This window comes from Sesamum indicum, linkage group LG8 (assembly GCF_026168435.1).
Source record: "Sesamum indicum cultivar Baizhima isolate 11 linkage group LG8, ASM2616843v1, whole genome shotgun sequence".
Classification (NCBI taxonomy): Eukaryota; Viridiplantae; Streptophyta; class Magnoliopsida; order Lamiales; family Pedaliaceae; genus Sesamum; species Sesamum indicum.
In genome coordinates, this window is record NC_142664.1 from 23509729 (window position 1) to 23530279 (window position 20551).

At 30.9% G+C, this 20551-nt stretch overlaps 2 protein-coding genes across 2 annotated transcripts; one reads left to right on the forward strand and one right to left on the reverse strand.

Annotated features, from left to right (window-relative positions):
* Window positions 1-1197: 1197 nt before the first annotated feature.
* LOC105168699 (uncharacterized) lies at window positions 1198-3161 on the reverse strand. The gene is made up of 2 exons (XM_011088832.3): window positions 2176-3161; window positions 1198-1513 (listed from the first exon to the last, which is right to left on the reverse strand). Exons 1-2 carry the CDS (start codon window positions 2538-2540, stop codon window positions 1501-1503), a joined length of 378 nt encoding a protein of 125 aa, XP_011087134.2. The 5' UTR covers window positions 2541-3161; the 3' UTR covers window positions 1198-1500.
* A 10149-nt stretch (window positions 3162-13310) lies between these two features.
* On the forward strand, window positions 13311-17200 carry LOC105168547 (protein TIFY 6A). The gene is made up of 7 exons (XM_011088678.3): window positions 13311-13551; window positions 14891-15069; window positions 15269-15549; window positions 15629-15719; window positions 15807-16131; window positions 16279-16339; window positions 16761-17200. The coding sequence occupies exons 1-7, from the start codon at window positions 13488-13490 to the stop codon at window positions 16879-16881; spliced, it is 1122 nt and encodes a 373-aa protein (XP_011086980.2). The 5' UTR covers window positions 13311-13487; the 3' UTR covers window positions 16882-17200.
* The last annotated feature ends 3351 nt before the right edge of the window (window positions 17201-20551 follow it).

Genomic DNA, 20551 nt, shown 5'->3' on the forward strand with positions numbered 1-20551 from the left:
GAAAATTTCTTATCCAGCCCGAAATATACTCTCTTTTAGTAGTCTCTCTCCGTATATTTCTCTCCTCGTTTTTCTTTCGAGCATGGCTATAGATTCTTTGAATTTGTTCATGGTTTGCACAATATTTGAAGTAAGCTCCAACGTGGAATGGTCTTGAAGATATTCGTGGAGTGATTTCAAGACAACGATAAAGACGATGTACTCGTGATCCAACCAAGATAAGGGCTTGTAAACGAGCTTGGTCCAGACACATGGATTGCTATACTTCCGTTGGTACAAGTTAATAAGATCCAGGATTATGTGCCTATGTATTAATTAATTAATTAGTGTGTACGTAGATTTATTATTTGTTCATGCGAGATTTATTTTTGAATCTTTAATTTTTTCAAAAAATATACGTGATTGGTCACTTTTTTTGTATGTACAAATCATATAGGACCAGACCAGATTGGGAAAACAAAGTAAAAGTATCCATTGTAATAGGGTTATAGTTTACCTCTGAGCAGTCCAAGAAACATGCATGGATGAACACATAGTAGTTAGATTGGGTGCATGCAGGACTTAGATCCATCACAGAATTCGACGAAACGATAATCAAAGAAAGGCAGCAGAAAGAGACTCAGCCAGGACTGGATATGGAGTAAAAACCCACTGTTTCTAACAGAAAATTCAACTCCATGCCCAGACCTGGACAAGTCTTTTCTGCCTAGCTACCCGTCCTCACAGCTACTGAGTCGTAGTTCTTCAGACCTGATTAATCCTATATATATACTGCATCCAACGTGTGGAGATTGGCCAAATGGAGGATCTGAATTGAAGTTGTAATAATGAAGAGTCCAGATTCATGCAGACGTGCATGCAATTTGCTGATAAATTATTGATGGGCTTTTGTCCTTTGGTTCAGAGCATTATTCTCAGGTTGTCTAAGTCTTGACAGAAACTTGTGCGGGCGATTTGGGGTTCATTCAAATCTCGAACTTGTAGGGCTGACGTCCATGACGTTATGTTTGCACGTAAATTCAACTTTGAGAAATTTAAAGTAGGAGGGTTGTCAGTATCATCAAAAAGTTTTGCGATTGTTACGTCTAATATTTAGGTTTTTTTTATTGCAATTTGGTTATTGTTATGCTTAGGGGGGCAAATGATTTGAATTTAGTTTCATATCAAAACACGGTTTGATCAAGTAAAATAGGAGTTGAGCTCAAACAGCTTCATTTTCTTACACTTATAGGATGTTTATACGTATACTCTTTTTCAGATCTGTGCAGATCTTCTCCAACTATACATAAACTATAGAATTCTGAAATTGATGGAAACATTTGATTCTTGGAGCAAAAAGAGTAAACAATAACATTCTTCGTATGTCATCAAATTGACCTTTCGGAAGCGTAATATAAAACCTTACCAAGCCAAACTAAAAACCCCGTCACCATTCTTGATGTCCCTTCTGCTGCCAGCCAGCACCAGCAGCCGACATATACGGCGTAGCTAATCAGGTTCCTACCACCTCCATCTGTGGAGAATCCAATGACATACATCAAAACTGTCATTTGGACATAACCAATGTGCACAAAAACTTTGATGTCATCAAGAATAGATCAATCAGGAAGACAAGAACAGAGAGGCAAAAATATACAAAGGAAACACTGCTGAACAGAAACTCCACAGCATCAATAATTTACTTTCCAGGAAGCCGGCCACCTCCTCAGACCGTCTTAGAACACGTAAGATAAAGTCAACGGAGTGTAATGGGCCAATCCCCGTGATATCACGCAATTCAAATATTAAAAGAAACTTGATAAAAATCAAAACCATAAAGATATGCATGCAACATTTCTAAAATCTCAGGAAGTTGTTGCCCTTTAAGATAGCTGCCTTAGGCTCTACCTTAAATCAAGTTTTATCAGATAATGGGGAACTAAAAACCCTTTGAAAGAGGAGGCAAGAGCTTATTTGAAGAAGACGCCATTCACTGGGGCTTCGATCACCGGCTCCCCTGTCATAAGGTCACCAACTTCTTACACGACTTCCAATATCCACTTATCTTTCAGGAGTATATTTATGCATTTGCTCATGACTGTGGTTTCGGTCGATCGATTTTGTCAGAAAGTTTGGATTATGACAATAAATCCAGTTCTATTACAAACTTAAGTTCTTGTATGTTCATTCACAAACCTTAGATCCGGATCAATGCCTGAATCAGCTTCTACAACTCCTAGTTGCTGTCTTAAATGATGGATTACAGCACCAAGCTCAACTTCCCTTCTCCTGCTCTCTTCAAGCTCCTGTTGGAGCCTGGCCTCCCTCTCTTTGCTCTCCTGCAGAGCTTGTTGGAGCTCAGCATTGGTTCTTTCCAAGTCACCTCTAGACTCCCTGGCACGTTTCTGGGACCTTCTCCGATTGAACCAACTAGTTATTTGCTCCATATCCAGTCCTGTAGCCCTCATCAGCTCAATCTTCTTCTCTTTTGTCAAGTGATCCGACTCTTCAAAAGCCAAGTTGAGAGCATCAATCTGAAATTTCTCAAATCTTTTCGCCATGATGCCTCAGCTGAGCCTCCCATGTTTTTTTTCATGTCCAGAAGCAGGAATCAGTATTTATAGATTGTCAGCCAAGGATATCAGACAAAGGGATTGGGAACCAAAAACCAAGAAAGTAAATGATAGGAAACATCACCAGTAGCGAGACAAGCAGATGAAGTTAACACACTCGATTACCTCTAAGGAAGTCACTTGAGCAACCAATCAGAACCATTATTTTATTAAGGTCTCTTTCCGTACACCCTGGGTCCAGTCAAATAAATGTTCATGGAAAAGATAACCCTTCATCCAAAGGCTCAGGCTTTTTACTTCTGGCCATTTTTCCTTTCTTTTTCAACTTGCTTTGTGGACACCGTGATGCCGCCAATAATACTGATGACTTTTTTCTGATAAAACCAGATTAGTTATGCTTCGAGAAAGATCTTACCAGCTGTCCTCTCCATCACTTTTTATGAATCTGGTCTCAATGTCTAAACAAAAATTAGTATCTGTCTGAGTATGTAAAATAATTATAAGCATGCACTGCAAGTAAATACTCTGCAAAAGCAAAAGACAGATTGATAAGTTTCCGCAACAGAAACTTTCCGTACCGTGAAGATTCCATGAACTACACCAATCATTAGCATCCTTGAATGATGAAATTGGAAGCTGCTCATTGCTGCTATTTTACATAATTTCTTGCAAATAGTGTAGGGGGTTGAATAATAAGGATTAATCGCGACTGTTTTGTAATTAAAACACTTGTTTTCAGTACTATCGGCAAAATGTCTCATAAACCATTGGTGCGTTTCTTGCGTTTTCCGCAAGTACTGGACTACTCAATATCAGTCAGCCAGCCACAGAAACATAAGTTACTCTAGAGATTGCGAAATGTCAAGTTTGCAAAGACAATAGATGAGGTTGCACATCTTACAAAAAAATAGATTTCAAGTGCATTAGTTCCATCTGCACATATTGGAATGAAAAACGAACCCAAAAATCACCTAGAAAATCAAGATTGGACTTTCTCCTTCTTAGATGTAAGACATAGCAAGATTTATGTTAATATATAGTCTAAGCCCCTACATATAATGAGTCATCTAAACAAGACTTGCCAGCTTCTCAGAAATACCATGTTTGGCTCACGGTGGTAGTGGTTTGCAGTACTTGATCACAGCTAAATTTAACAGTACTAATGCACCTTACATGCTCAATTGCAGTAACGATTTACAATGGAATATAGAACTCGAATCAGCTTTAGATACGATGAAACGAACTTGATAAGATGAACTTTTTAACTGCTTATTACATGCATGATTGAACTCAAGTATTCAACTGCCAATTCCAAGGTTCTTGGAGTTATGCTCTGATGAAACAATGAACCTGGAACGTAGAATTAGTTAAGTGATAGACAAAGAAGGAGCTAAAGTGGAAGAACACATAAATGGGGTCTCTTCCTCTACCGTTCGCAAACCATCAAGAAGAAGAATCCAATAACATAAAAACTTTGAACAAACCAAATTAGACCGGACCCATTTACTCTTCCTTTTCAAATTATTGTGAAAATTGTGTGATTTGTGTTTATAATCATATCTTAAAATAATTTTATATATAAAATATGATTATATATTTTATCACGATTATATATAATAAGGAGATCAATGAAATAAGTAACATTGTGCAATTTTTATCACGCTGTCCATAATCCAATTTTTAATAGTAATAAGTAAACTTATCACAATATAATCCATCATATTATTATCACAATTTCAATTACAATTTAGTACATAACACATTTATCCTATCATCCAAAGTAAAGGTGGCCTAAATGAATTAGAAATGTAATTGTTTAGATTCTTTTTTACCAAAATGTCCAAATATAAGAGAAAAAAGGCACATGAGTCCAATTAATCATGGCAAATAACCCTATGATTGTATTTGGCCTTATGTAAAAATTCTGGATTTGGCATTCTGCCCAATTCTGGATGAACATGGCTTATTTGTAGCTTCATCTTTATGAAATTCTTGCAAGTTTTGTGGTGGAGTTGTAGTTCCTCAAGTATGATTGTGTTTTTGTACTCTTTATAATTTTGTTTTTCACTTTGAAATTGAGTGGGGAAATATTTTATTAAGATAAAAACTAAGAAAATATAATAATGATGAATTATATTAAACTTCTCTAAAATTTATTATATTATAAGGGTTGAATACAGACATCCCTCAATGAATGAGGTTTATTTGCATTTTGGCCCCAATCCCCCCCCCCCCCCATATGTTGGAGGTGTTTGGATTTATCTCTAATTATAATTATGGCTAAAATGAATAAAATTTCCCTTTGTTTTAAAAAGTTCGTTAAAACTTTTTTTCTATTTTAAAAATAGGCAAAAAGAATCCTCTCTGTTTTCTTAAACTTTTCGTTAAGTCTAGTTAACGGTATTAACTTTTTTGTAAAATAATCGTTATATCCTTAATATATATTATCTCTTATTTTAATAATTGTTGGATTTTCTTTAATTAAATAATGATCGTTAGATCTAACCAATTAATCTCAATCATTAGATTTTAAAAAAATAGAATATCTGAATACAGTAAATTATTTAGCTTTATATAATATATAAATAATTAAAAATTATAAAAAATATTATTATTATATATTTAAAAGGAAAAAAATAAAATCCTAACTACCCACACCCCACCCCCAACTGCCTACCCCCTCCCCCATCCCCACCTCGGTGCCTCTTTTCTCTCCCCCGCCTCCCCCCTGTGTCAACCCACCGAGCCACCTCCCGCCCCTGCTATCCCCGCACAAGGGGGGCGATGGAGCGGGGAGCGCCACAGATGGAGGCGACGTCGCCGCTCAGCTTGGGCGATGGCGATGTGACCCGAATAAAAAAATAGCGCGACGGCGACGCCATTGCCCATGGTTAGGACGATGGCGTCGCTATCATCTTCTGTGGGAGCAGCGGCCTTAGCCATTGCCTTTCATTTTTTTAAAATTAATTTAATTATATTTATTTTAATTAATTAAGAATAATTTTAGATGTTATAATAATCACAATAATTAATTAAAAATAATTTTAGATAATTATAATATTTATTATACTTAAACTAATTTATGTATATAGTTTATTTAATTAAGGATAATTTTAGATAGATATAATAATAATTACTATATTTAAGTTAGTTTATAACTTACAATTATTTATTTACTTAATATTTATATTCATGTATATATTTAAATTTAAAATATAAAATTTAGTATATTAGTTTTCAATGTAATTTGTTATTTTGATATTTAATATAAATATATTTAAAAATAAAAAATTATATTTTTAAAAGAGAGAAATATGCAAAAAATAAAAAAGTTAATTTGACCATAGTAATTTTAGATATAATATAGGAGCATTTTAGTCAATTAAAGATAAAAAAATATCAAGATACGTAAAAAAAATCAAGTACAAACACACTTCAGACACATGCATCTCACCTTCCATTAGTTTCTAACATAAGGGGGTGTTTTTACTGAGTTTATTAAAACACATGGGGATTTTAGCCTAATTCTAAAATACAGGAATTTATTTGCTATTTTAGTGAAATACAGGAGGATAAAATGCATTTTAGCCTATAAATATCTATCATTATTGAATATAAAGCCCAGTCCACAAACCGCAGAATAGCCCATAAGCTCCTGATTTCATGTCACTCATGTTTTTTTTTTTTTTTTTAAATTACTATTAATAACGATAAACTCATCTTGATACATTGAGAATACGATAATATATTAATTCAATCAATATATCAATATGACTAACAACGATAAGCAAATTAAAATAACTCACATAAAGAGAGACAACACTAACATAAAATGAGACAAATACCCACATATCTAATGATAATCGAACTCATAAGCTCGAACTTGTTTATGAGACCTCAATTACAGCCTTAACCTTTAGGCTAAAACATCGTTAGCCACATGACTCATGTTGTTTAAATCAATCATATGACTTTAGTTGCAAATAATTAATATTTAAATTATTCCTGATCATACCTTTAAATTAATCTCACCTTTATAATTTATTTTTATGCATAAGATGCTATTCCAACCACATTTTAATAAAAAGCTTGATTTCTATCCCACCTATTTCGAATTTTATTTTATTTCATTTTATTTTTCTATAAAATGTCATAATGGCATCGGCACGTCTAATATTAATTGGTGTCTTATTAATTTAATAAAATAAAAGAAAAACAATTACTTAGAGAAATATGCATAATATATTTAGTTGTTGCACACCACATATACCATATTTATATATATATAATTTAGACTAAGAATTTCTAGACTTGGGACCACAATTTGATAGAGACTTGCACAACACAAAAATTGAAATTCGAATATAATATCACCAACTGGCAAATTTTTAATATTTTCTAATATTAAAATTAATATCTATCATGCAGACTCATTATTTAAGACGAATATCATATTTCATCTTATATTTCATTTTACAGTGTATAAAGGACTCACAATAAAATTTTATTTAAAAATAATTTTAATTATTTAAAATACATATCTGACATAAATATTCAAATAAATTACATTAATTAAGACAAAATATTTTAATTAAATTCTGCATCGTTGCATTTAATTATCGGATTATTTTTTATTTTAATCATATTGCTTTACTCTATCTAACATATACACGACATGTATTTTATTTAAGAAAAATCATATATATACTATATATATATATATACAAATAAAATAATAATAATAATAAAATTTAAAATAAAAAAATTCAATCCGTACAATTATCGAGACATCGGACGGTGGACGGTGGCATATTTTGGGATGTGCAATCAAATGCCATAGATTTACTAGTTTGTTTTTTTTTTCTTCAATTTGTTTGACTTTTTATTTTTAAATTTAATTTAATTACTATTTTTTAATTTAATTTTGGGAAGATGCTCCAATATCTCAATAATAAATTATTGGATGCTTTGGACTTTTTCAAAGAGAAATAATTAATTAATTGCATCAATATTAAATAATTAGATATTGCAGATTCCATTATTGCTAATTATTTTAATGGGTATGGCCACATCTTAACTTAGATGATCATTTTAATAATTTGAATGGACAATATTACCCCTCCAATAAATCACAACAACTGCCTATTAAAGTAAGGGAGAGGGTAAGTTTATTTATAGATATGAATTTCTAAATTTTATACATATATGAGATGTTTTTATAGTTTATAATATGTTGTATTTTATTTTAAAAAAAATATAAGGAATTGAAATGTTATGATAAAATAAAATTATTGAATTTATAAGATATTATATATTAATTTTATAGGATTATATAATCAAAATAATTCTTTTTAAAGATTTAAAATAAGTAGGACTATTTGTCTTTTCTAAAATTCTTACAAAACATTATTTTAAAAAATTATTAGACACTTTAATATGTTTTATAAATCCTCAAATATTTATAAGATTATTTTAAAATATATATAATATAAGTTCAACCAAACAACCTCTAAGTTCGTTTGTTTAGTTATTAATTAAAATAATTTCCAAAATAGTTCCTCATTATTTTTAGAAATTCTCTATCATTTTAAAATTAGATTTTGTTGACAAGGCGGAGTCGTGTATTGGAATGAGATTATATGTCCATCTGGAGTTGAGATACTATTACACGTTCCACGTCAATTACCAAAAAAAAAACTTGAGTCACTAATAATCCCAGGATATGTACCAATCCCAAACCCCTCGTCCTAAAGGGGAGCAGGACTAATGATATTGCTACTCGTTCCACATTGACTACAAACGAAGATTTTGATTGGTCTATAAACCCCAATATTGCTTTCCTTAGCGAGACTCTTATTTTAAAATAAAATTGTAAAGCTTATATAAAAATAGCATGAATAATACCTAACAGAACGAGATAAATATCACATGATACAATGTATTATATATATATATATATATATATATACCTATAACATTATCAACTACATGTGCACAACTTATACGTGCAAGAATAAAAGAAAAGGTTGGTCAAAAGTAGAAATAACAAAATTTGGTGGGGCAAATAAAGATAAAATATATGCAACATACAATCAAAGGTTTGATAGATATGGATAAACCTCTATTCATATATTTTAATCCTTAAGAAATAAAAGAAATGACGTGGGCCAAACCTGCAATATTTATAAAACTCAAAAGCGTGACACATATGGAGGATACTGAGGCTAAAGAGGACGCTGACGTAGGAGATGCCGTCAGAAGTGGGGTTAATATATAATAATGAAGAATATGTGGGCCCACTCTTAGTTGGCTGAGGGCGGGGACCATTTCCGAAAACTTTATTTTATCTTTTGATCCCTCCACTCACATGCTTTTCTATCTTTGTGCACATGTCCCTCGCACCCTTTATTTTTCTTAATAAATAAAATTGTACAAAATCTAAAAATAAATAAATAAAATCAGACTCCCTTTTTTGGAAATTCATTAATTGAATATATTTTTTTTAAAAAATAAAAAATTTCATATTTATAAACTTTTATTTTCTTTAAAAGTAAAAATTGAACATAACTCATGACTCATCATTTTATTTAAAATTAAAAAAAGTAATTGAAGAATAAAATTTAATTTTAAGACTATTAAGAAAGAAAATAAATATGATATACTTCATTTTTTGGTATATTTAAATCTTAAAAAGGATTAAATTAATATTTAATTTTAAATTAAAGGGCAAAAGTAACTAATAAAATTGAATAAATTGAAAAAAAAAAGACATGGTAAAGATCAAAGGGTTTAGGAAATAATTAATGATCTGACACACAAATTAGTATAATAACTCTCAAATAAAAAATAATAATCAAAATGAGTGGTTTCCTATTAATAGACATGTCTCCAAATGTTACTAATTATTTGAAATTTTATATGTATAGCTTACATTATTTTCAAATTGACTTAGCATGATTTGTAAAATATGGGTTGACTCTATTATTTTTTAAAAGCAATAAATACATAATAATGTTGATATTTTAATAAATTAAACAACTCAGCAGTACATCAACGTAACAAAGAATTATAAAATAAATTACAAATACCCCAAATAAATTAATATAAATTTCTTATCACGTATTTAATAAATAATTTTATCGATCACCATCTCTAATTACATAATAATTGTTAATTTTGTTTTAATATATTATAAAGTTATATACATATATATCTAATAATATCTAGTGCATGTAATTTAATTTTTAAATAAAGTTATTATTTGAAAATAGGTCGTGCATGTATCACACCGTGGATGAATCTCAAACCCTAGGATTATTAGTTGAAGTTTTAAATTTTAATTAAGACTAAACCAAATATATTTGACTTTGATACGCAATTAGAAATGTTTAATACAGGCCATTGACATTGCTTTTAATTTCTCATTTAATAAGTATAAAATTTCAATTATTTATTTATTTAATTCGTCCACATATATATTTTACGCGTATAATAGAATTTTTATATTTAAGAGAAAAGCAACTTACTCCACGTGTCTCAAAAATTATAATTAAAATATTTGAATAAAATAATTATTTGACTATTAAAAGTTTAAATATTATATTTTATATTTGATGTGGGTTCATCAAATGGTAGTTTTGGTAGGTTGTTTGTTTCTAAAGTATGCTGTTGACCTTAACCACAATTTATTTTCTTTCTAATAAATTCCTTGATTTTTTAGATTTATGGAACAGTCGAATTAAAAATGATAAATTTATATTCTCCGGATTGAAGTACCCTTCTGATGTTACAATTAGAAATAATGTCAAATTAAATACAATTGGAAGTAAAATAAAATGGATTTGGTTCAAACTCCGGATCAATTTCCTTAATTTCTTTAGGGATAGTTAGGTCGTAATTTTTTGAGATTTGATGTTTTACGCGTCTTATTTTTGTGATTTAAAATTTATATTTAGTATATGTGACGTCTGTTTCTTTTTAATAAATAAATTCGTTTTTTAGTCAAATTTTATTGAATTTACTAATATTGAATGAAAATCTATATACCCCTCATTGACTTATTACTAACTATTGCAAGTTAAATAAATCTTTTATAACTAAACTACCCTTATATCTTTATACAATAATGCATGTGTTGAGATCTTCACCCATATAAGGGTATTTTGATCAGAAAATATATGCTTGACTTGTAATAGTGGTTTTAAGTCAATCGAGAGTAATAAGTCGCATCTCATGAAGTTTGGTGTGATTTCACGTAGACCCTTTGTGGTTTGAAAAATTACATCTAACACCTCTGAGGTTTGCTTTCGTCTAAAAATAAGTTCCTCAATTGGTCAAAATTCATTGAATTTACTAATATTAACAAAAGATTTATGTTTACTCTCGATTGACTTATGATCTATTGCAGGTCAAAATAATTTTTTTTATAATCAAATTATCTTTATATGTCTTCACTTGTTAATGCATGCGGTGAAGTATATTTTCACCATTATAATAGTAGTTTAGTCGGAAAAAAATTATTTGATCGGTAATAAGTTAATAAAAATCAATCGAAGGTAAATATTAATTTTTATTTAGTTTTTTTTATTAATATTAACAAATCTAGTGAATTTTGACTAACAAAGAGATCTATTTATTAGACAAGCAAATTTCATGGATGCTAGATTTAATTTCTAAACCCACAAAAAATTTATATATTATTATACCAAATTTTAAGAAAGAGGAATATAATTATCCCTATACTTTAGGATTTAATGCAGTTTACCCTTGTAATATTGCAAATAAGCAAATTATCTCTCTATATATATAAAAAAGAAGCAATTTACCCCTTATCTAGGAAGATAAGTTGTTTAATTTTAAAAAATACAGTTTAATAAATTGCTGCACTTTAAAATACATAAAAAAGTAAATTGTTAATTTTAATTTACATTTTATAATATGACGCTGAGAGGAAATTGCATTTTTACCCTATAATTTATGAAATCATTAATTCGCCTGCGTGCCTGTCAACTCTATCAGTCCAGTGACAGAGGAAAAGCCTATCGATCACGTGTTTTTACCACGTGTCATGACCCACTCAATTGGTTCACGTGGTCTTAACTGGTAACCTGCGTTTTTACCAATGCCTAGGCAGCCAAATTTTCAAAGGATATATATATAATATTTATTTCGATTTATATTTAATTAAAATAAAATTTTGTTAAATTTTACCCCTTTAATTATTACATTAAATTTATATAATTTTAAAAATATTAAATATAAATCGAACAATATATTTTCAAAGTCGACATAATCTGATTGGGGTTAGAGTTAAATAAAATTTGCACCTTTAAATTGTGCTTATAATCATAATTACCTCCAAAGTATGAAAAATAACAAAATTTTTTCTAAAGAATTTGTGATTAACAAGATTAAGATACCCTTCTAATGTAGCTTTTATACTTTTTATTCTACTTCATAAAGCATGTTTTATTAAAAAATGTCTTCATAACTATTTTTAGTAATTTTAAAATTTTATTTAGAAAATAATATTTAAAACTTATAGTTTTTTTTATAAATTATATGAGATAGAAAATATATACAAGCCCATCTATGTCGAATATATTTTACAAAGTAAATTATTTATGTTAAAAAAATACATATAAAAATATTTAAATCACGACGAGTTTTTTTTTTCTCTTTTTGATAATTGTTTAAATTGTGATGTGACTATATAGAGTTTATACATATTTTCATACTAATTATAAAATCATAATTTTGGATATTATTTATGATAAATAAAATATTTATAATAATTCAAATTATATCTTAGAAGAATGATGAAATAAATATATTTTAGTGCGTGTAAATAATAAGAGCATTTTCATCATTAAAAATTTGGATCATAATACGACGAAGGTTTCTATTATCTTCTATAGTTTAAGGGTGTAAAATGAACTGTATGCATACTTTTCAGGAGTTGAAAATGTATTTAAGCATTGAAATTATATTAAATTTGGCTATAATTACAGGCATATTAACATGTTCTCTCGATCATGTGCTCCATATATTCTGTGTCAAAATTTATAAAATTTCAAAATATGTGATAGAAATCGTTGAGATTTTACTATAGTTCCCAGCACATTTGATTTTAATTTAAAATAATTTATATTTTTTCAATTCACTTTAAATATGTTAAAATCCGACATTTAATTATTCATTTTTAAGAATAAATAGTTAATAACTTAATTTTACCACCAATTTAATAAAATATTTTCATGAAAATTTTTTGCTTATTTATTGTACTCATTTATTAGTTAACTCTGAGTTTGTAAAAAAAATAAAATTTGAACTATTTGTAATTATATTTTACTTTATTATAAATAAAAAATATTTTTAATTAAACTTAAATGTAAAATTACTAAAAAAATTCCTTTGAACTATATATATATAATACAAGGACAATAATATCTAAAAATTTAATTGTGGGGAATAAGTGTTATATTTATTAGTTTAAGAGACAATTATTATATGAAAAATAGTTTAGTGGACCAAAGTGTATTTTACCCTATTTAAAAACAGTACTCAGACAATTATTTGAATTATTTATATTCCCACATGCTAATGTTGCGGAATTATTTATTAATTAAAACATATGGAGATGACTGCCTAAGTGACGCCAGCCTCTCAAGTCTTCACAGGGCCGATGACCGGCAATAGCCGGTGGCCAATATAGCCACGAGTATAATGCTAACCTTTCTTTATACTTATTGCATTTATCATCATTACATCTAATCAAAGTCTTCTCTCTCTCTCTCTCTCTCTCTCTCTCTCTCTCTCTCATTTGTTTCTTTAAACAGAGGAAGCTGCTGTTTTTCTTCAGTCTTCACTGTTGGGAGTTGATTCTTATAGGGTTGTTTTACTAGTGAGGAAAGATTTGATCTTGGTGAGGTGGTGATGGAGAGAGATTTCATGGGGTTGGCTGTGAAGCAGGAGGTTCTTGATGAACCCATTGATGCAGGTAAGCATTCATATTCGAAAGCTCTCGTGTCGTGTGTATGCTGTTTGATGTGCTTTTCTTGGATTCTTCATGTTCGTATTAGGAAGAAAATTTACAGTCTTTACACATGTTTATGAATCTGTAGTTAATCAGGGACTTGAAATGGAAATACTTCTATGGATTTGTGATTTTGAGCCTTTCTCTAATTGGGCTTTGAGTTTTCTTTTTACTTCCCATTTATTTGGTTGCTCGAAGAACCAACATGGAATCAAGGACTCCAAGATTCTTTTTCTTTTTCATTTACTTTTCCTTCTTTTAATGTCTTGGAAGGTTAAGACTTGGAAAAGAAAAATTGAAAAATAAAGCACTTAATTTTAGTTTTTTTCACGTTAAATGATAATTTCTTCATCTTTTATTATTTGTTTTTTAGGAAAAAGATGATTTATTATTATTATTATTATTTTGTTGTTGTTGTTGTTGTTGCTGTTGTTATTATTGAATTGATGGGTTGGGTGGATTGATTGTTCACGTTTTGTGAGAAAAGTGCAAATGGGAAATAAGATAATGTATGCTTACTGGTTAGTTGTGCAAACGTGAGATTTGGTGTATGTATTTCTACAAGTCTTTAACTTTTTTAACCTTGTGTAGCTTGACAGTCCTCTGAGTTTTTATATTCATTTCGTTTTTGTTGTGTTATTTTAGTTGCTGGATGAGAACATGCACCTCAAGAGATCTTTCGTTATTCTATTGTATTTGTTAAAAGCAACAGTTTGAATTGAAACAAGTTGTGCCCTCCAAGAAGCCACCACTCCCACATTTTTAATTACTCATTCTGCTGCCACCAAGAAAGAGGAATAAAATATGTTTGATTCCTGTAATAAAATAAGGATGTTTTTTAATTCATGAAAGGGTAGTGCTGCATTTAAAACTGTATCTGACCGGGTGGACGCCCATATTCTTTACTTGTTCCTCATTTATCAGTACAGCAATTATGTTACTATAATGAGCATGAGATGCTTAGGCTTGAGTTCTTTAAAGTTGATTTAACATGTTCACACTCTTTTACAGCTAGGCATATGAGGTACTTTGAGTTGTTTAATTGAAATCCCATATTTTTATTTGTCATTATTTGGCATTAGAATAGTAAGCAAACTTGCCTGTTTTGATCTTTTCTATGCAGTTTTTGAAGCTAAAATTACTGTTAAGTTGGTAATTTTAAGTGATTAGTCTTTTTAATGGCCTGCTTAGAAGGAAAAAGGGATTTTGCATGATTGATTTGTATTGGTGGTTGAAGTTGGAAATGTATAGTGATAGATGTGACTAAGTCGTATGCATTGTGCATTGTGTTTTTGTTGTGTAGCTCCAGTAAGAAGTTTACCAATGCAGTGGTCATTCCCAAACAAGGTTTCTGCTCTTCCTCAGCTCTTATCTTTTCAGGAAGAAAAGCCTAAGACTGGTTTTGATTCGCTCGCCTCGACTGGATTGGTCACGATAACGACTACAGACTCTGAGCATAAATCATACTCTGATGTGGTGCAGGTTTGGTGCTTTCCTTTTATGATATTTAGCAAAGTTAAGAACTTGTTTTCTAGTAAAGAAAGATTGATGTACTGCTGTTGTTCCCATAGCCATATGTCTGTTAAACTATCTTATGAATTAAATTAAAATTCTAGAACATGAATGGTATGTGATTTTTCGGCCAAGTAAAGATAATTTTCTTTCATTTTTGGGTATTCAGAAAAACATTGTTCCTGAAAATCAAAATGGAGTTCGATACACGGTGACAACCTATCCTATGAAACACCTGGATACACGTACTATTCATCACCCTGTCACCAGCCCAACAAATCTAACGGTTTTACCGGCTATCAACACTGCTGTTCACCAGTCATTTGTTGCTACTGCTGGACAGAATCTGATTTGCTCCGTCCGCACAGAACCTCTTGGTGGAGTTCTAATGTCAAATCATGTCCGAGCTATACCTTCTAGCAGTCCTGTTGTGGGAACCACTGATTTAAGGTATTGTGAAAGACACTGAAAGTAACCTTACTTGGAAAACAATAACCATAAGGCTAATCGAATTGGATCCGTTATGCAGGAATGCTTCCAAGATCTCAGGAGCTCCTGCTCAGTTGACCATATTCTATAATGGTTCAGTGTGCGTATATGACAATATTTCTCCTGACAAGGTATATCATCTGCTATGTCAGATTGCTGCCGATTCTTCGCTTCCACTATATGGTTCATTCTAAATTTATTCATTGATGGATATATAGGCTCAGGCTATCATGTTATTGGCTGGAAATGGGCCTCCCACAACTTCTAGTATGACAGTCCCTGCAGTTCCAGTTCAAGCATCCGTGCCTAAGTCTTCTGTTCTTGATGGTTTTGTTGTAAGTCAGCCTTATGGTGCAACGGCTCTCCGTTCAATCCCCACAGCTATAACTTCTATTAGTGTTTCTCAATCTGCCGTCCGGTCTGCTACTATCAATGATACGACTGCTTCAAAACCAGGGGGAATTCTTGTGTCTTCTAACAAAGTTGAGTCTCTGAAAGTAGCCAATTCTCAGGCATCTACTTCTTCACACTTCCTTCCATCAGGTATCTTCGAGGTTCTTCAAAATCATGCTTTTATCATATCTGTGGGACCTTTTCCTAATTCATCATTATTAGTTGATAGTAACATACCAAATACTTTCCCATCTTGTTTGTTATGTGTTTATATTTCTACCTTTATATTGTGATCAGGCACTGTGCCTCAGTTCCGCAGAAAGTCTTTGGCTCGGTTTCTGGAGAAGCGCAAGGAGAGGTAATTTCTAGTTGTGTTCAACTCTTATCAACTAATTAAGACACCTCATTTGAATATTATAGTCCAATGTAGTTGGTAAAATTTCCTCCTATTAACCAAAATGTTGAGCCATTCATGTGACAGCATCATGATTATAAGTGTGCTTATAGAAGTCCTCATAAGTTGTTTGACTGAAGACCATAAGAATGTACTGATGCTTCATTAGTCCTCTTTGACACCTCTGAAGATGCATTTTCTTTTCTCAATGTCCTGAGGTTTTCTGCTTCCAAAGTAAAGGTCCCCCATTACCGTGAAATTATCATGTGCAACTAAAATGTGCATTTAATATCAGATGAGGATATGTTTTCAGATCACTGCTAAACCTTGGTTGGCTTCAAACTTTTATGTTTATGGACTGAAGGGTTGTTATTCTCGACTCCAGGGTAATCAACGCAATGCCATATGCCAGTAAGCAGAACCCAGATTGCAGCACTCCTGGAGCAGGCAGCCCAACTGTGTCCATGAACTCTTCAGGCTCGTGTCCTGTGCCAGCCGTCAAATGATGGAAGAGCTAGGTTGCAGTGAAAACAGATACCGTATGACTCTTTCTTATTGCAACTTGCATACACATTGTTTTCTTCTCTTGACTGTGATGTCTTGATTGTCTCTTAGACATTGCTGTAGTCCATTTTTGTTGTAACTGTGATCTAAGGCGTTTCAGCCAATCACACTAAGAAGGTAGTAGGCCTATACAGGTTCCGAAATTACACTGTATACATATTAATGTTACTGTAAAACAGTAGTATTTTACCTATTTAGCAGTAGAAAGGATTGACTATGTAATCGTTTTGAAGGAATATATGATCATGGTACCAATATCAACATCAAGGCTTCATTTTCTCACTTTCTTGGAATAAACCCTCCTGACAAGATAGACAAAGAGTCGACAAAGAACCTTCCATGCCAGCAGAATGCCTATGCTGATACAAAAATTCTCAATACTATAAACATCCACTGTGAAAAAGTCATCCTTATCAATAAACTTCCAGTTCCATTTTGGATCTGCTATTGTTGTATTTTGAAGTTTGCTGATCTTTTTCTCACCCAAAGGGCCTGCTGAAACGTCCTCCAACTTGCCACTAACACGCTGTCTGCCCTTGAATTCATTTATCACCCATGCCTTCAAAAAGTACTTGATTGATGCTATGTAATGCAGCCATTTTTGGTACTTACGAAATTGTAATATTTTCAAGAAGAGAGCGCCTGTTATGGCTAATAGCATAAGATAAGAATCTGTGTTTAAGAGGGATGCATAGAGGATTACCCGTAAGTAGACCATGCTGTAATGGGAGGTACACTTTGAAGGAAGAACGACAGAAGCAGCAGCGGAATTAGCGTTTTGGAAAGGGATACACGTTTCTTGGCTGAAACTTGGGATAGCATCATTAGACCTTCGGGATGGACTAGTCTCCTCGACGGCCGTGATCTCATCTCTCATGGATTGAACAGAGACATCATTGCCCAGAATGTAAACTTTCTTGGAGATCCACACACCAGTTTTCATCTGTATCATCAAAACATTGTACGATAAGTTCTTGAATCCAAGGCTGTGGCCAGGAATCAAGACTCTTCGGGGCTGGCTAGGCATGATTCTGCCCAAGTCCAATGTGGGCTTGAGGCTCATATCTCTGTCTGCACGAGTGAATTTTGCCGTCTCTTCCTAAAAATTCGACTCTGCCCCCAAGAGCAGCAGCAGTGACGTGGGACTGGAAGAGATAAAGGGCTGGAAAGCTGGGATTGTAAAAATGAAAGAAAAGGACTTGGTGTGCTAAGCAGTATTAGGCAAGAATGGAACAGGACACAGTGGAGCAAAGTGTCCTTGGGCTTGTCGATGTTCTACTTTGATGTTGCAGGAAAATTTGAACCTTAGATCGTTTGTTTCTGCATCATAGACAACATCTTTCTTGTCTTGTCTTTTGGCTGAATTACAATTATTAAACTCTCTTTCTGACACACTACCTCTTGTTTCAGAAGGGAGTTCGGGACAGTAACCTTGATCCTACTTTTAATAGAGCTGAGCAATAAAAAGGAGCATGATATCCTCCAACGATTGGAGTATAAGTTGCCCCTAATGATTATTTACTATAATTCTTTTACTTTTGGTTATTGTAATTAGTCATAATAAAGATTCATATTTCTTGCAGTCAACTAAATTTTTTATAAGGATTATGAGACCCTCTGATGTCTCTCACACACCTCTTATTCTCTATCTCAATCATCTCTCACTTTTTAAACATTTTTTGAACCTTCTTTAAGCACTTCACAAGCACATTTATGAAGTGTTCTTACATTTTTCACTGATTTTATTCACCATATCTCGATTTCACTTATATTTATTTATTTTTTGGCTTTATTTTTTCATCTTAAATCCAATACTAACGTCGGTGTCGGAGTGCTAACGCCTTTTTTGCAGGTCCTCTCTTTAGGATTTGTATTCGCTTCAGCCTAAATTTTGAGCATAGTCCATATCAATTGGACTCGTGCATTTTTTGAATGCATAACATGTAAAAATTCAATTTATTTATAATATTTCATTTTATTAATTTTTATGAACCACAATTGTCCAGTGTCTCTTTTAATTTTATTTTGTCATATAAAAAATATTTTATTTTTATTTAAAGTAGATAAATTTCCCATTGTTTGACTTTATCTAAAAATATAATAAGGGATACATACTAAATTTTATTTTAATATTAAATAATACTCTTATATTTTTTATTTTTAAATTCATTTTTGTATCCAGAATACTTATATTTTTATACTTATTAATTAATTTAATTTTAGTATAAATTATTAAAATAGATATTGAATATACATCATTTAACATGATTAAATTGATTTATAAATATAACTTAGAAATATATAGAAACATATTTGAAATAAATTTGATTTTTTTAATTCAATATCTATCAAAATGGATATTAAATATACATATTTTTATATACTTCAATAAAAAGATAAAAAAAATAATATTGATTATATTTTTTACCTAAAAATTAATACTTTTTATTCTTTATTTCTTTTAAAAAATTGTTAAATAATATTTATTAGATGCTATATAATATGCGCTGCTGCAATATATTATTCAGATATTGACTATACATATTTTTATATACTTAAAGAAAAGATAAAAGAATGATATCGGTTAGAATCTTTTGTATAAATATTAATACCATTTTATTCTGTATTTAAAAAAACTTGTTAAATAATATTGATTAAACTTTTTTTTGATAAATCCAATAATTTTAATTCTTTATCTAAAAAAAGTTGTTAGATAATATTGATTAGATCTCTTTTAGATAATTACTAATATTTTTTAAATTTTATCTAAAATATGTTATATTTCATTTGGCATAATCAAACTCATTTGAGCCTACATATACGTGGCGCTTAGATGGATAGTCTCAATAATTCTGTTTTATATATATAGATTTCATAATTATTTTTAACACGAAAATAAAGTAAATATTAATTGTCGACGCACGCGCGTACGCCTTGCTAGAAATTTCAAAAAAACAAAAATGTATATATATATATATATATATATAAAATAATGATATGAATTTATAGGCAAGATCCTTGTAACTAAACTATTCCACCCATAGCCTTCAAAAAATTGAAGAGGTATATATATAAAATAATGATATGACTTGATTTTCTTGGAAGCCTCAATTGATTGAGATTGAATAAGTGGGTAGAGAAATTATGGATGGAAAAATGAATGTATATGTATTGGGGTGGGGGGGGGGGGGGTATTAATGTGGGATGTGACCAATGGAACCAAACTCAACCAATAAACAAACAAATAGAGATGTTGATAAATAATGTTATGGGCAAGTTGGGAGTTGTAATTGGTTGGCCATGTTCATGTTGTTGGTGTGTAGGGCCACCTCAATCACAACAATTTCTAACCTTTCATAAATGCTCCACCAATTGTGAGTTGTCCCTACTACACAAAAGTAAGAAGCATTGGTTCTACATATTTCTACATAGTGTTCCCTTCAATAACCATCATTTTTCTTTTATCAATAGGAATTTAATCATCATGAAATGCATTTTTAAAATAAAGATTTATTAACTACTGTCATCCCATAATACATTTATATAAATTTATTAATTTTTGGGAACAGTTCAATTGTTTGAACTTCAAGTTCTCTTCTTGTCAGTTGGCAT

Excerpts from the sequence above, each read along its gene's own strand:
- LOC105168699 (XM_011088832.3), bottom strand. The coding sequence starts at position 2,540 with ATGGCGAAAAGATTTGAGAAATTTCAGATTGATGCTCTCAACTTGGCT.
- LOC105168547 (XM_011088678.3), top strand. The coding sequence starts at position 13,488 with ATGGAGAGAGATTTCATGGGGTTGGCTGTGAAGCAGGAGGTTCTTGAT. Across the intron at positions 15,070-15,268 it reads CATACTCTGATGTGGTGCAG|AAAAACATTGTTCCTGAAAA; the intron begins GTTTGGTGCTTT and ends TTGGGTATTCAG. Across the intron at positions 15,720-15,806 it reads ACAATATTTCTCCTGACAAG|GCTCAGGCTATCATGTTATT; the intron begins GTATATCATCTG and ends ATGGATATATAG.